Source organism: Oncorhynchus mykiss, chromosome 8, assembly GCF_057628025.1.
Source record: "Oncorhynchus mykiss isolate SJ-2025 chromosome 8, ASM5762802v1, whole genome shotgun sequence".
Classification (NCBI taxonomy): domain Eukaryota; kingdom Metazoa; phylum Chordata; class Actinopteri; order Salmoniformes; family Salmonidae; genus Oncorhynchus; species Oncorhynchus mykiss.
The window spans coordinates 73,151,057-73,167,393 of record NC_143029.1 but is presented as its reverse complement, the minus strand read 5'-3'; the positions used below and the strand labels follow the sequence as shown (position 1 = coordinate 73,167,393).

At 43.5% G+C, this 16,337-nt stretch overlaps 1 protein-coding gene across 4 annotated transcripts in view; it reads right to left on the bottom strand.

Moving 5' to 3' along the window:
- Positions 1 to 16,337, bottom strand: part of LOC110530474 (arf-GAP with GTPase, ANK repeat and PH domain-containing protein 3) — a 299,837-nt gene that overhangs the window by 37,884 nt on the left and 245,616 nt on the right. For all 4 annotated transcript variants that reach the window (XR_016482590.1, XR_016482589.1, XM_036986120.2 and 1 more), the window contains exon 13: positions 6,670 to 6,831. Coding sequence is in view for 2 of the 4 variants with exons in the window: in XM_036986120.2 (XP_036842015.2) it covers positions 6,670 to 6,831 (162 nt within the window). In the remaining 2 variants the exon portion in view is untranslated. The remainder of the gene's footprint in view (positions 1 to 6,669; positions 6,832 to 16,337) is intronic.

The window sequence follows — 16,337 nt, the reverse complement described above, 5'->3', positions numbered from 1 at the left end:
TTATAAGTAAAACCTTTCCCTTGCCAAGGGAATCCTATGTGCTGCATTTTCAGGCACAGAGGAGGGTTTAGCTTACATGATAAAGCTAACAAGGGAAAATAGCCATTTTGTTTTCTTGTGCTACATTGAAATTGCTCCGCCTTGCGGAACGGAAGTCCCGGCCGTGAAATCATTGACCGCTGGCGTGTGCCCTAATATATTCGTTCATGAAGAATTATTCAGGTCACACGCAAGTCATTACTTATGATATCCATAGGGATATCAATGTCTTATCCAATTGAACTAATACGTGTAAATCTGGCAATTTACATTCTGAAATAGATATTTTAAATAATATTTTTCTAGTTTTCTAAATAAGACATTGTAAACTTTTTCCAAACTTTTTTTTGTAAACTTTTTCCAAAATAACCTAGATGAAGCAACTTCTCAGGTTAATTAAAGTGTAATTCCCAAATAGCCTATACAGGTCTGATTTATCATTAAATTGATAAATCAGTCAAATTTGTTTTTTTGTGAAACCATTCAGTAATCCAGTACTGACAGAAGCCCCGCCCAGCGGGAATCACATGTGGTTTCGGCGTTAGGGAGAAGTGCCACAGTGTTGAATGTTCCCAACATTTGATCTACTCTTTACACTTATGATATCCAATCAATGGAGATTGTATGGATTATCGTCTCATTCAATTTAATAAGTTAAATTTAACTTAATGTTCTTCCAATCAAATGCGACACTTTTAAACTTCTCATATTAACCTAGATGAAGAAACTTCTCAGGGTAATTAAAGTTTAATACCCAGATAGCCTACCCAGGTAGGATTAATCATTGGCATGATTAATTAATTCAATTTGCTTTTGCAAATTCATTCACGTCCAACTTCCACATTACTGGTACGGTACTGATGGTTAGTCAACATCTATAAATAGATTAACCCTGTATTTGCAGCTTCCATTGAATTCCAAACCCAAACTTTGAAAAGAAAATAGGAACATTTTTCCTCTAAATTTTTATAATAATGTGCAAGCTATCAAAGGAGGTGGTCACCACTCCTCCGCTAATTAGTGAACCTCCACCCATAAAAGGATTGATCTCTGACCTCAGCAGCGATACCAACCCTATTTATGCCATTAGCGAAAAAACTGCCGAAATTGCGAACACTCTCCAAAATCAACCTTCAAACACAGGCTTTGTGACGCTTCTCCCCACTTTTACACTGATGTATCGCAATAAAAATGTGCCATTGGTCCAATACCACAGTGCACAGCTGAAGCACATGCCAGACATGGCTAACATGAGGGGACAGGTGGAGAGAACTGAGCAACTATTGACAAAAGCAGGAAATGAAAACATTCTCCAAGTCGAGGAACTGCATTTGAAATCTGAACAATTAAAAGTAATTGCAAATACTTATGATGATGAACGAGCACAAACTCTTCAACAAAATCGTTGTCTCCAGGAACAACTCGATTTAGCCAAAACTAAATATGATGTAGTCCACTCCAACCTAGATAAATCTGTTGAGTTATCTACAAACAGGAGTGCGCAACTTAATAACATGCAGGCAGTTTTGTTGAACGTTACTAAGAGTAACACAGTTCTACTTAAAATTCTGCAGACCAAAGACAATACATTTATGAACACAATGACTAAGTTGGATGACAAATCAGCAGAACTCATTGAAGTCGCTGACCAAATGAATGATGAGAGAACTCGGGTGATGAAGATGGAAAACCTGATTTCTAAGCAAGCAGAAGAAATCTCATCACTGAATCTCTCTCGCTCCGTACTCAAGACCTCTATCTGCAAACCATGACAGATAAGTTTGAGCCCGAAAGGAGCAAGTGCGACACTCACGTGTCCAAAATCAGTACTCTAAGCGCTCAAGTGGACTCTGCAATGCAGCAGAATATCCAAGCAACCGGAGCCCTGTACTCAAAGGAGTGAAGACAATAGGTTTCAGACATTGCCTCCATTAAGTGTCCCTCAGTCTTCTCCTCTTGGCCATTCGGTACTGAGTGATATGGCACCTCTTGGCCAACAAAGCCAAAGCTTGGCTTCTCCTCTTGGCCTTTCGGCCCCACTTTCCCCATTGGATGAAGCCAACCCTCTCCACCCGCTTGACGCGGAATACCTTGACAAACTCGTCAAGAATTTCCCCACCTTTGACCCCGTTCCAGGTCAGCCAAACGATACTGAGACGTTCCTAGCTGACATAGAGGACGCGTTGGATGGCTACCCGAACGCTACGGGTGCTGACAGGGTTTACCTGTTGAAGCGAACGTATAATAGACACGTGACCAGGTTCATTTGCCTACAACAGCAACACGTGCTAAATGACTACGCTGAACTTGCCACAGCTTTGAAATTAGAATTCAGTGGTTCTGCGACTCGCAAACACGATAGCTCACTGGCTAACACGGTCAAACAAGCTTGGAACGAACACCCACTATCATAGGCTTCGTTCAGCTTACTTTGGCCTACTCATTGAAACAGGCATGGAAGACCTATTACCATTTAAACAAATGTTTCTGTCGAACATGTATCCTACCTTCATCAAATCAAATCAAATCAAATTTATTTATATAGCCCTTCGTACATCAGCTGATATCTCAAAGTGCTGTACAGAAACCCAGCCTAAAACCCCAAACAGCAAGCAATGCAGGTGTAGAAGCACGGTGGCTAGGAAAAACTCCCTAGAAAGGCCAAAACCTAGGAAGAAACCTAGAGAGGAACCAGGCTATGTGGGGTGGCCAGTCCTCTTCTGGCTGTGCCGGGTGGAGATTATAACAGAACATGGCCAAGATGTTCAAATGTTCATAAATGACCAGCATGGTCGAATAATAATAAGGCAGAACAGTTGAAACAAGAGCAGCAGCACAGTCAGGTGGACTGGGGACAGCAAGGAGTCATCATGTCAGGTAGTCCTGGGGCATGGTCCTAGGGCTCAGGTCCTCAGAGAGAGAGAAAGAAAGAGAGAATTAGAGAGAGCATGTGGGATGGCCAGTTCTCTTCTGGCTGTGCCGGGTGGAGATTATAACAGAACATGGCCAAGATGTTCAAATGTTCATAAATGACCAGCAGGGTCGAATAATAATAAGGCAGAACAGTTACCTGTCATCATTACCTACTTGGGCCCTGCCGCCCACGTTGGCTTGCCTATCTTACAACTCAGAGAGCTTGCAAGCACAGCTTTTGAGGCATCATAAGCTCGCAAAGCTAAGAGCACTGACCACTCGGTTTTGAAGTTTGACCAGGAGCACTCACTCCAGTTAGAGGGTGCATTATCAGGTATTGGAGCGTTAAGAGATGACGCACAACAACAGTTTCTACCACAAAACTATGATTCCAATAACCTCCGCAGTCGAAATAACTGTAAAGTACGTCGCCATCAAAACGACTACCGCTACAATCGACCTGTTCACTACGTTCCTGCACCCAACCCACACAAAGTGTCAGAGCATAAGGGTAACAAAGTTGAAGGATGTTCAAAACGAAGACCAATGTTCTCCAGAAGTTCCACTACGTGAAGCCCTAAAGCGAGAAACATTTAAGAAAAGGGTAAAAGATAAGTCACAAGGACTAGACAGGGAATTACCGGACACCAGATCCGCAGGAATTAACACCTATAGCAAGGGCGTTAAAATTCAAATCTCTCCCGCTCCCGCTCTCACTCGAGACCCTATCCAGGGCCCGCTTGATCAAGAAACAAGCCCACGGGCTTTGTCTATAGACTCTGATACAAAAGTTGCGAAGAAAAAGGTCAAATGCTTCGTTAAAGCCAAGCCCACTCAAAATCGGAAAAGTCGATCTGCTTCCACCTTGAACAGAATTGACACATCACGTCGTTGTGAACGACCACTCCACTTTGTGGGGAATATATCCACTAAACACGAATCGAAACGCCCATACCTGGAAACAGTCCTGGAGGAGTGCTTAACTTGTCATGCGCTAATTGATTCGGGTGCGACAATATCACTCATCTCTCAAACATTGTTCGATGATCTCAAAAGAGCTTTGAAGCCCACTAAACATTGGTTAAAAGTGGAACGATGCGACACTACACTTTGAGGGGTCCCTCAGACTACCTCGCCTCTCACATTGAGAGTCAGGCTGAAACTACACTTCAAGGACGTATCGCTCGTTCACCCTGTGTATGTTACCATGTTTGAAAATGTAATTATTTGTGATGGGATGAAATGTGATTTTAGCTTCTAAAATGTGTGATTTGGGTTTTCATAAGATAGGGCTCTACTCAATCAGTGGCCCGCCCCTGTGAAGGGACATGGGCTATAAAACTTTTCAAACACGCCCTCCTCTCCCTTCCTATATAAGCCCTTGACGACAATATAACCTCCCGTTCCGTGGACTTGAGGACGACGGTCCTATGTCAGAATGGTTCAGACAATAACTACAGAACGAAGCCTTCATGACGTAATTTGTAATCAAATTATGATTTAATTATGTGCATGTGTAATTCTGTGTGATTAGTTAGGTATTTAGTAAATAAATAATTAAACCCAATTTTGTATTGCTGATTCAAATTGTTAGCCAGGGTTTGTGCAGAACCAAGAATTTACAACTTTCAGATGAGACTGAATTAAGATGACGATTAATATTGACTGCTATTGATGTAAAATATTACTCGGTCTTTAAGAGTTTATTCGGAAGATAACAGCTCTAGAAATATTATTTTGTGGTGCCTGACTCTCTAGTTAATTACATTTACATGATTAGCTCAATCAGGTAATATTAATTACGGATAAATTATTTTATAGAATAGCATGTCATATCACTTAATCCGGCATAGCCAAAGACACCACACAGGTAACCATGATTGACAGAGGAAGAGCAATGATTCCAAGCACCACCCTCCTTTTGAAGCTTCCAGTCTGTTATTCGAACTCAATCACCATGACAGAGTGATCTCCAGCATTGTCCTCGTCAACACTCACACCTGTGTTAACGAGAGAATCACTGACATGATGTCAGCTGGTCCTTTTGTGGCAGGGCTGAAATGCAGTGGAAATGTTTTTTGGCGATTCAGTTCATTTGCATGGCAAAGAGGGACTTTGCAATGAATTGCAATTCATCTGATCACTCTTCATAACATGGAGTATATGCAAATTGCCATCATACAAACTGAGGCAGCAGACTTTGTGAAAATTACTGTAATATTTGTGTCATTCTCAAAACTTTTGGGCATGACTGTATATTAAAAGAAAGAGTTAAACTTTTCGACACGTTTCCATTGACACCACATGCTGACTTCCATTCTATTCCATTAACACCACTACATGCTGTCTTCCATTCACATCCATTGACACCACATGCTGACTTCCATTCACTTCCATTAACACCACGACATGCTGACTTCCATTCACATCCATTGACACCACATGTTGACTTCCATTCACTTCCATTGACACCACCACATGCTGACTTCCATTCACTTCCATTGACACCACCACACGCTGACTTCCATTCACTTCCATTGACACCACCACACGCTGACTTCCATTCACTTCCATTGACACCACACGATCACTTATCCAAAACTAGAGCAGAAAGTTAGTCATTTTATTGTGGACATGTGAACTAATTTATATGGGACAGAACAAAAGGTTGAGAGTGACGTTGAGATGGGCTAATGTCCACTCATATTGCCCTCAATGCAATGTGGCGGAGGGAATCCACCCAGCCCCCTAATGTTAGCCATCACTCATTCAAGCCCCTAAGACCATTATTGGAGTGATTCTGACAGTGCTGGTCCATTAAGGTCTAAATTCTTTCTTGGAATGCATGAGAGAATTAGATTCAGTATAGGGCATTATGGGCAAACGTACTTAGGAACAAATGAGGGCACAATCATGGTGATGTGAATACGGCTTACATGTTATATACTGTCAAATCAATACTCCTACGGAAAACAGGGGTAAGAATTATCCAAGTTGGCCGAAAGAGACCAGATAGAGAAACACAATAAACACACTCACATACCTTTGAAATTGAAACTAGTGTACCAACACTTACCACCGGTGCTTGTGATCTATGCTTGAAACGATGTGGTCAGTGGTCTCATTCAAACTAGAAGGCAGTCTCATTCAAACTAGGAGGTCTGTTAGCAATACCATGGTAAAAGTGTAATGATTATAAATACTAAGGGTCATTAAGGAGGCGTCGGTGCCAATGCTGTCGATATGCAGCATATCAATCATGTTGATTGATCATCTCTGGCTCCAGTGACATCAGTTTTATGGCCTTAGAGACAGGAGTCTGTGTTTCACAATGCCATCCAATTAGAGCTGTCCATTCATCATCAGGCTGGAGAATCATTATTAATTGAGCAGAGGGTTAGCTGCCACTCCATTGCGGAGAAGAGTGGAGAGAGTGGAGAAGTGGAGAAGAGGAATTCCACAGCTTCTGGAGCTCAGGGCGGTTGGTTGTTCACACTATGGCTAGATGGGGAGAATAAGGGAGGCTATACATGGACTTGCACTGGACTCCAGTACGCTAACCAGATTTACTACGTTTGCACTTGTTTGTTTTTGTTGCAGTTTCAGAATATGTTGCCATTTCAGACTGTTTTAAATGTGTATGCATTGTTGCAGACTGTTTTGATGAGTTTGCAGAAGGAGCGTCTTCTATAACTCCTGTGTTAACTCCTGGCTTACCTTCGTTGCCTGTAGATGGTCCGTCTGGCTTGGTGATGCCTGTGCTCTTTTTCCGTCTGTGTCTCTTGCGGTTGGCGTGAGGCGAGGGGGGGAGCTCCTGCTTGGGACTGGTGGCACTGCCCACCCCAGAGCTGCAGGTCAGGGGCTCGGCCATCCCATTGGCTGGAGAAAGAGGGAAACACTGATCAGTAAAAGATATCACGATCAACTGTACTTTTTGACATGCTATGTACAAGATGTTAAATACTGAGTAAACACACACAGAAACATATTACATTTGCAAGTTTAGAAGGGAAAGACAGAAGGATATGAATCATGAGATACTGACTAGTGATGATGTACCATATTTTAAAAACAACATACAGTGGTAATTCATACCCGGATACCAACTAAATGAATGCAAAGTAATCGCAATAAAAAAGATGCCATCCCAAAACTGAGATACTAGCGGTCCAAAAGTATCTGTACTGCTGTGGCTTTAGAGCGGACGAAGGAAGAACAGACAGGTATGGGGGCAGCTCAGCTAACAAATGGTTAGTTAGGTTAGCCTCAGGCCAAGCTCTCTAGACGACTGTCAGTGAGTGACAAGGGGCTAAGAGCCGGCTTTGTTTCTGGTTGCCTAAGTGATTTTATAAATGTGATATTTAACCTGCACCACAGTTGGGCAAAGAGGAGATAGAGGGCTGAAAAGATGGAGGAGTGGGTACGGGTGGGGGGGTCAACTTGCCATCTTTCTGGTTTCCTGACATTTTACATCACTTTCCCTCTCCCCCTCAGGATGCCATTATGAATCTGGGGAGAGGAGAGATGGGGGCCCAGGAGCCTTGGGGGCCGAGGAGAGGCAGCGATGGCCAGTCCATGGGCCCCATATTGCTCTCCTTCTGCCACCCCGTGTGGAGAGCAGGCAGCCTCCTCCATTGTCTCCCATCAAAAGTTCATTGTAGTGTGGCAAACTCCATTCATTTTCCTCTCCCTCCGCACCGTCCCAGCCCCAGGCACCAGGAGCGGAGGGCGGTAGGACAAGAAGAAAGGGGGCTCGTATCAGGGATTATTGCCGTTGTCGTTGCACATACTCTAATGCCGCCACTGTCGCTGGCTGTGCCATTAGCTACTAGTGTACAACATCAGTTGTTAGGCCTAATTTGGTCATTACCTTACGGGAGATGGGGCTATGTTGGAGGGAGGAGTGGGATGTGGGATGGGCTCAGCAGGAGGTGGAGGATGCTTAAGTGGAGGAGACTGGAGCTCTTTAAAGGCCCCAGGCAGCCTGGTTGGAGCGTGGGCATAAAAATATAGGAGCCAACACACTATAGGCATACATTCGTTGAGATTCTTTTTGATGTCACTGAGTAAGATACATCAAGAGTCTCACTCAATACAGCCAGTACATCTGTTAATGTGGTATGTATAAATGCTGTTGGATTTATCAGAACAACATTTTAATTTAGATTTTTAAAAGGAACTATACATATTTTGTACACTCGTAGTGGAATGCATATGTTTATCTTATTTCACATGAATAACCAGGTTTTCATCTAACCATTTCATGTGGATGAATTATCTGACGCATAAAAAAAACTCACGACATTGAAACCGCAAATTTGTCAGTAAAATGTCCTAATGTCGATAAAACAAAATACGCTAGACTGGGTGATCATATTTTAGTCTGTAAAATAGATTGTGACAATTCCGGTGGAAACGCATTTATGCGTACAAATTGACATAATAACCGTCATGTCAAAGTAAACTTGGAGGCACGCAATGATAAGTTACGTTCTACTACCACCACGACGTGGAAAAACATGCTGAGTTTATAGGCAGATGAAAACTTAACTTATTAAGTTGAGCTTCAAGCAATTTCCCCCAAAATATCCAGGGTATTATTTAAATGCTTGGCTGCCAATTATCAAATAAAAATGATATTGCGCTTATCCATATGTCATCATATAATCTACCCTGTCCACTTCATCAGCGAACGGTTGTCTAGAGAGCATGCACCAAGATGAGATTGGGCAAATATGCCATCTATCGCAACAGATTTTGTGACAAAACTATCGGTAGAGTTGAAAATACGATGGAAACACATTAGCTCGTTTTGTTATTCAGTACATGGAAACCTAAGTGTACAAGTGCTTTATGTCCACTATGTCATCACACACAGCTTTTATCAGCAACAAGTAAGTTTGATGGAAACAACACTGGTGGTAAACATTTGCATATGTTTTCACTCTGCAGATTTTTGAATATTCGCATGCAAATTGTTGTCAAAATGGATGCAAACCCAGCTATTAACAGTCAAATGTGGACAAATTTATATAGGAGATACAACAAAAAGGCTATTGATTATAGAAACTTAATGGGCGCCTCAAGATCAATAAGCATATAGTGAATTTGTGATGCTTAGTACTGGCCAGCCTACCAGAACCCCAGTTCCCTCCCTCCTTCTCTCCTCTCCTCACCGGTTGGTTTTGAATGGCAGCACAGAGGCAGAGCCACACATGTAGCCGTGGCGTGGCGTGTCGGGGCGTCTGTTTCAATTTCCCTGCTTCTCCCACAAAAGCCCCCGAGACCAGTCATTAGCTGGGTGCAGACAGCTGGGGGCAAAGGGGCCCACAGAGTACCTTCTCCCCTCCCCCTTCTACACCCCCCACCCCCCTCCCTCTTTACCTCTACTCCAGTGTCTGTCCCGCCAGCACAGCTCTGTATGACAGCTCGGAGCGGAGGAGAAGGGTACGGAGAGGGGTCCCGAACTCTCCAACCTTGTCCCCCTCTCGACGATGACAGGCAGCATTTGTTTAATGTGGCTTGAGGTGAGAGTGGAGGGCTCCCCTTTGGGGGCACGTCGTGTCATAAACACTTCTAATTATCAATTTTCTGCCCCTAATGTTGTGGAACATGACCCATGATCCTCTGCTCCGCCTGCACCCAAAACATGGGTCGTATACATTAGGGCACACCGTAGCAAGACGTTCTGCAACAGAAAATGAATATGAAGGTTTCTTGTTGGACATATTCAGCTAGTCCCTCCATGTTTCTATCAGTTTGCTTCCGCTTGGTGGCTAATTAATAAGACTAGTGTGAAGAGAAGACATACTGTACCTTCTTTTTTCTTTTTCTGTGGCTCAGACTTGTCATCGCTATTTTCTTTTCTAACACTGACTGAGTAGGTGAAAGATGGTAACTGCCAAAGTGGAATGAACATTGTGAATAAACCAGACTATATCTGTTAAGCTATTGTACATCGAAAGTACCTCTACATCTATAGTGAAGCTAAAGTAACTCCTTACCATTGGAGTCATGCAGTAGCATTACAAAATAATATAACACCATTTGGTAATTGTGTGTAGATACACTACATGACCAAAAGTATGTGGACACCTGCTCGTTGAACAACTCATTAAAAATCATGGCCATTAATAAGGAGTTGGTCCCCCCTTTGCTGCTATAACAGCCTCCACTCTTCTGGAAAGGCTTTCCACTAGATGTTGGAACATTGCTGTGGGGACCTGCTTCCATTCAGCCACAAGAGCATTAGTGAGGTCAGGCACTGATGTTGGGCGATTAGGCCTGGCTCACAGTCTACGTTCCAATTAATCTCAAAGGTGTTCAATGGGGTTGAGGTCAGGGCTCTGTGCAGGACAGTCAAGTTCTACTACACTGATCTTGACAAACCATTTATCTATGGCCCTCGCTATGGACCTTGCTATCTTACTGGAACTAAGGGGCCTAGCCCGAACCATGAAAAGCAGTCCCAGACCATTATTCCTCCTCCGCCAAACTTTACAATTGGCACTATGTATTGGGGCAGGTAGCGTTCTCCTGGTATCCACCAGATTCGTCCATCGGACTGCCTGATGGTGAAGCGTGATTCATCACTCCAAAGAACGCGTTTCCACTACTCAAGAGTCCAATGGTGGTGAGCTTTACACCACACCAGCCGACACTTGGCATTGCGCATGGTGATCTTAGGCTTGCGTGCGGTTGCTTGGTCATGTAGTGTATCTACACACAATTACCAACCCATTTCATGAAGCTCCCAACGAACAGTTATTGTGCCGACGTTGCTTCCAGAGATAGTTTGGAACTCAGTAGTGAGTGCTGCAACCGAGGACAGTCAATTTTTACACTCTTCAGCACTCGGTGGTCCCATTCTGTAAGCTTGTGTTGCTTACCACTTTGCGGCTGAGCCGTTGTTGCTCCTAGACATTACCAGTTGACCGGGGCAGCTCTGGCAGGGCAGAAATTTGACGAACTGACTTGTTGGAAAGGTGTCATCCTATTTACGGTGCCACATTGAAAGTCACTGAGCTCCTCAATAAGGCCATTCTACTGCCCATGTTGGCTACAGAGATTGCATGGCTGTGTGCTTGATTTTAAACCCTTTAAACCCTTTAAATTAGTGGATCCGGCTATTTCAGCCACACCTGTTGCTGACAGATGTGGCTGAAATAGCCGGATCCACTAATTTAAAGGGTCCACATACTATTGTATATATAGTGTATATACTGAGTGTACAAAACATTAGGAACATCTTCCTAACATTGTGTTGCACCCCCGGTTGCCCTCAGAACAGCCTCAATTTGCCAGGGCATGGACTCTACAAGGTGTCGAAAGCAGTCCACAGGGATGCTGACCCATGTTGACTCCAATGCTTCCCACTGTTGTGTGAAGTTGACTGGATGTCCTTTGGGTGGTGGACCATTCTTGATATACACGGAAACGGTTGAGTGTGAAAAATCCAGCAGTGTAACAGTTCTTGACACACTCAAACTGGTGTACCAGGCACCTAATACCATCTTTTGGCTTTCTCATTCACCCTCTGAATGACACACATACACAATCCATGCCTCAAAAAAATCCTTCTTTAACCGGTCTCCTCCCCTTCATCTACACTGATTGAAGTGGATTTAACAAGTGACAGCAATAAGGGATCATATCTTTCACCTGGACAAAAGGAACACCTATGTGAGAATGCTGTTCATTGACTACAGCTCAGCGTTCAACACCATAGTGCCCATAAAGCTCATCCCTAAGCTAAGGACCCTGGGACAAAACACCTCCATCTGCAACTGTGTCCTGGACTTCCTGATGGGCCGCCCCCAGGTGGTAAGGGTAGGCAACAACACATCTGCCACGCTGATCCTCAACACGGGGGCCCCTCAGGGGTGCGTGCTTAGTCCCCTCCTGTACTCCCTGTTTACCCACGACTGCGTGGCCAAGCACGACTCCAACACCATCATTAAGTTTACTGACGACACAACATCACTGACAATGATTAGACAGCATATAGGTAGGAGGTCATATAGGTAGAAGGTCAGAGACAACAATCTATCCCTCAACGTGAGCAAGACAAAGGAGCTAATTGTGGACTACAGGAAAAGGAGGTCCGAACACGCCCCCATTCACATCGACGGGGCTGTAGTGGAGCGGGTCGAGAGATTAAAGTTCCTTGGTGTCCACATCACCAACAAACTAACATGGTCCAAACACACCAAGACATTCATGAAGTGGGCACGACAACGCCTTTTCCACATCAGGAGACTGAAAAGATTTGGCATGGGTAGCCAGATTCTCAAAAAGTTCAACAGCTGCACCATCGAGAGCATCCTGACCGATTTCATCACCGCCTGGTATGGCAACTGCTCGGCATCCGACTGTAAGGTGCTACAGAGGGTAGTGCCTACTTCCCAGTACATCACTGTGGCCAAGCCTTCTGACATCCAGGACATATATACGGTGTCAGACGAAGGCAAAAAAATTGTCAAAGACTCCAGTCACCCAAGTCATAGAATGTTATCTCTGCTACCGCATGGCAAGCGGTACCGAAGCACCAAGTCCAAAAGGCTCCTTAACAGCTTCTACTCCAAGGCATAAGAGTGCTGAACAATTCATCAAATGGACACCCGGACTATTTACATTGACACTCCACCCTTTGTTTTTACACTGCTGCTACTCGCTGTTTATTATCTATGCATAATCACTTTACCCCTGCCTACATGTACAAATTACCTCGACTAACCTTTATCCCCGCACATTGACTCGGTACCGGTACCCCCTGTCTATAGCCTCATTATTGTTATTTTATTGTGTTACTTTTTATTTTATATAATTTTTTTTACTTTAGTTTATTTAGTAAATATTTTCTTAACCTCATTGTTGGTTAAAGGCTTGTAAGTAAGCATTTCAAGTTCTACACCTGTTGTATTCAGTGCATATGGCAAATACAATTTGATTTGATTTATCATGGAAAGAGCAGGTGTTCCTAATGTTTTGTACACTCAATGTATATCTATTACTCACTGATAAGAGTCTGTTAAACCATGCATACACATCATTGAGCAACAATATCAGAGAGTCCCTGGCAGTGCACTAGTCATCCAACATAATCTAGTGTTGAATCATCTGAAGTGCACCTCAATTCAAAGCTATCCATATCTGATGGATCGCATCAGATTTCCCATAATAAAACCTAGGAGTAGATGCCACCAACTAGCTCTCTGTTTAAAATGGAGGCACTGTAGCTTACAGTTGTGAGCCGCTCAGCGAGTTCACTTTGGCATTATTAGCTACTGGTTATGAGGTGCTGTCGGGAGCGAGAGAGCGAGAGCGAGGTAGCGAGGGGCGGGAATGAAGCATGTTGAGAATCAGGAGTCTCTCTCTCCTCTTAGCTGAGTGCCATATAGCCTCTCCCAGTCTCTCCTCCTGGGCATGCAGGTACTGTGGAATAGGTATCAGGGCTAACCTGTGATTACAGTGTATTACACTCCCACCGGGGAAATTACAGTTTAAACATGCTGCATGATGAAGACTGTGCGCGAGACAAAGAGGGGGCTAATAGCTCGCTATCCATCGCAGCACTGAACTGCTAACAGCTTTCTGGCCCTGCCGCAAACCGGCAGCCTTCTCACAATGAGAATGAATGAGAGAGAGAGAGACACAGAGACAGAATGAGAGAGAGAGTTTTTCATTTAATTTCTAAATGCGTAATTCAAGAGGCTCTGGGTATGGGAGCACTGTGATTTCGCCGGCTAGGCCACTTGACACGGCAGCAGCTCACTGCCTGTCCTCAATCAACGGCATCGGCTGCAATTAATGGCAAAAATTAGAAACAATCACCGTCTCCCCCTTATTATCCTCAATTAGAGTGCACTAATCAAGGCCTGATCACGCTCTGCTGCTCTCTCCAAACTAAATGTCAAACTTCATTACGGACCCGGCGTGGAGATCAAACTCCCCATGTACCACGCTCTCCAGTACGCGACGGGAGGGCAGAGCAGAGTAGAGTTCCAGCAATACAGCAGAACACCCTGAGGTACAGAACAGGCTGGTCCTGCCTTCACTCACTGCCTCTGTGATGAAATACCTTCACTGGAGAAACATACTCTGATGGTGTATATACCTACAGGTAACTGCCAGAATAATGGAAACACTTCAGTAAATGAGGGACACAGTATATTGAAAGCAGGTGCTTCCACACAGGTGTGGTTCCGGAGTTAATTAAGCAATCATGCTTAGGGTCATGTATAAAAATGCTGGGCAGGCCATTATTTTAGCTATGCCCCCATAGGATGACAATGCCCCCATCGACAGGGCACAAGTGCTCACTGAATGGTTTGATGAGCATGAAAATGATGTAAACCATGGCCGTCTCAGTTACCAGATCTCAACAATAATTTAACACTTATTGGAGATTCTGGAGCAGGTTGGAGTTTTTTGTCAAGAATCTTGTTCTGGAGGCAGCTCTGCAGTGGTCATTAGCTGCCTCAGCCACAAAGTCAACCTAACCTTAACCTCACTGCTAACCCTAAAGCCTAACCCTAAGCAAATGTTTGTTTTCATCAATTTTTACAATATAGCAATTGCAGCTGGCCTATCTAAGGGGAAATCGCTCAGTTCTGCCTCCAGGAGAAGACTTATGACAATAAACGTCAACCTGCGATTCTGGAGCAGCGTTTGAGAGAGCATTTTCCACCACTATCATCAAAACACCAAAATATGAAATTTGTCATGGAAGAATGGTTTCGCATCCCTCCAATACAGTTCCAGACACTTGTAGAATCTATGCCAAGGTGCATTGAAGCTGTTCAGGCATGTGGTGGCCCAACACCCTACTAAAACACTATGTTGGTATTTCCTTTATTTTGGCAGTGACCTGTATATATACTATAAAAAAAAAATGTCAAACCCTCAGACTTGGTCAAAATGTTTGTCTGCTCCCCAGTTAGCAGGATACTGCATACTACAACAAAACTTTAACTGGGGGTCACTCACTTTGGCATTGACAGAGTTATATTGCCATTTGTAAAAATGTCACAGTGCTTAGGTGCCTGTCAAGTCTGTTTTTAATTCAGGTGTAAAGGATGAAGTATATAAAGGAAAGACCGTTTCTAAACACAGCTTCTTGTGTGGGCCCAGATTAAGAGTGGTCTGCGAAGCAATAGACAAAATGGGGCTGAGATTTAATCAAAAGGCTACGTTCAATATTCAAGAGATGTAGCTAGCTCCCCCTGCATCTCCCTCAATAGGTTTACAAATGAGGACATTCTTTAAATAATATGGAAATGGTTACCTGGACTAAGATGCATTTTATTCTTCAGCATATCATCAATCTGCTATTTTTTGTATTTTTCTTCTAAGAAGAACCATGTTTTATGTTAACCTGCAACCTTGACGAAGGATAATGGAGTGATTGGGGCTGGGTTGACATCTATTCAAATGGTAAAACATTCTGAATGAACGGTGGACCTTCCTCCTATTGATTATTGAAGGTTCCATTAGAATGAAAGATAAAGAGGTCACAATTCAATCAACTGTTATGTTGTTACCTTCAAAACACTGCAGTCACATATCACATTGAATGAGTATTCTGCTGTACATTTTAATTGAGATTCGCTATTTGTAGGGCAGGGAGGCATATCAATGAATGCAATACTCAAAGAACACATTGAAGTCTACTTGTTTTCAAATGATAAAGCCCTTCTGAATCGCCCAAATGTAGTGTCAGTATACAATATTGGTAATGCAAGAACGGAACAAAGTAACATATTTACCATTTGACATGACTTCTCGAATATCTATCATTCTCAGCTCATTTGGCTCATTTGTGGTTACCTTAAAGAGAACCATGGATATAATTGAAGAAAACTGAGTAATGGAGGGAATTTAAAATCTGGTCGAGGAGAAGAAAGGATGGTGGCTAATGAGCTATGCTAATATGAAGTCAAGTCTTCTCAGTTTACCAAACAAGGAAATAGATTTTAGCTCGCTGTTTAGTAAGTAGCGTATCGGTAGAGTGGGATGACAGCACAGTGATTTGGAATACACACACACATACATTGACCACACACACATGGCTCACTCCTGAACAACATATATAAGACATGTAGCCTAGAGTACACACAAATGTGAAAACATAAACACACAAGCCTGCATACAGGTACACACGGGCACACACACACAATTATTTGAGAGGACCCCACCACACTCTCTCCTCTAAGTAATTCTGCTTTGGGCGTGCTTCTGATGGGAGAGTAGAGGGGTAGGGGGTTATGATAGAAGTGCCTGCCTGCGTCCAGGCAGAATTTATCGTTTGGCAGTTGCAAATGAGAGACGGGGCTTGTCTGTGGAACCATGAGGCTGTGCGCACGGCACAGCGTTGGACTCCAGCA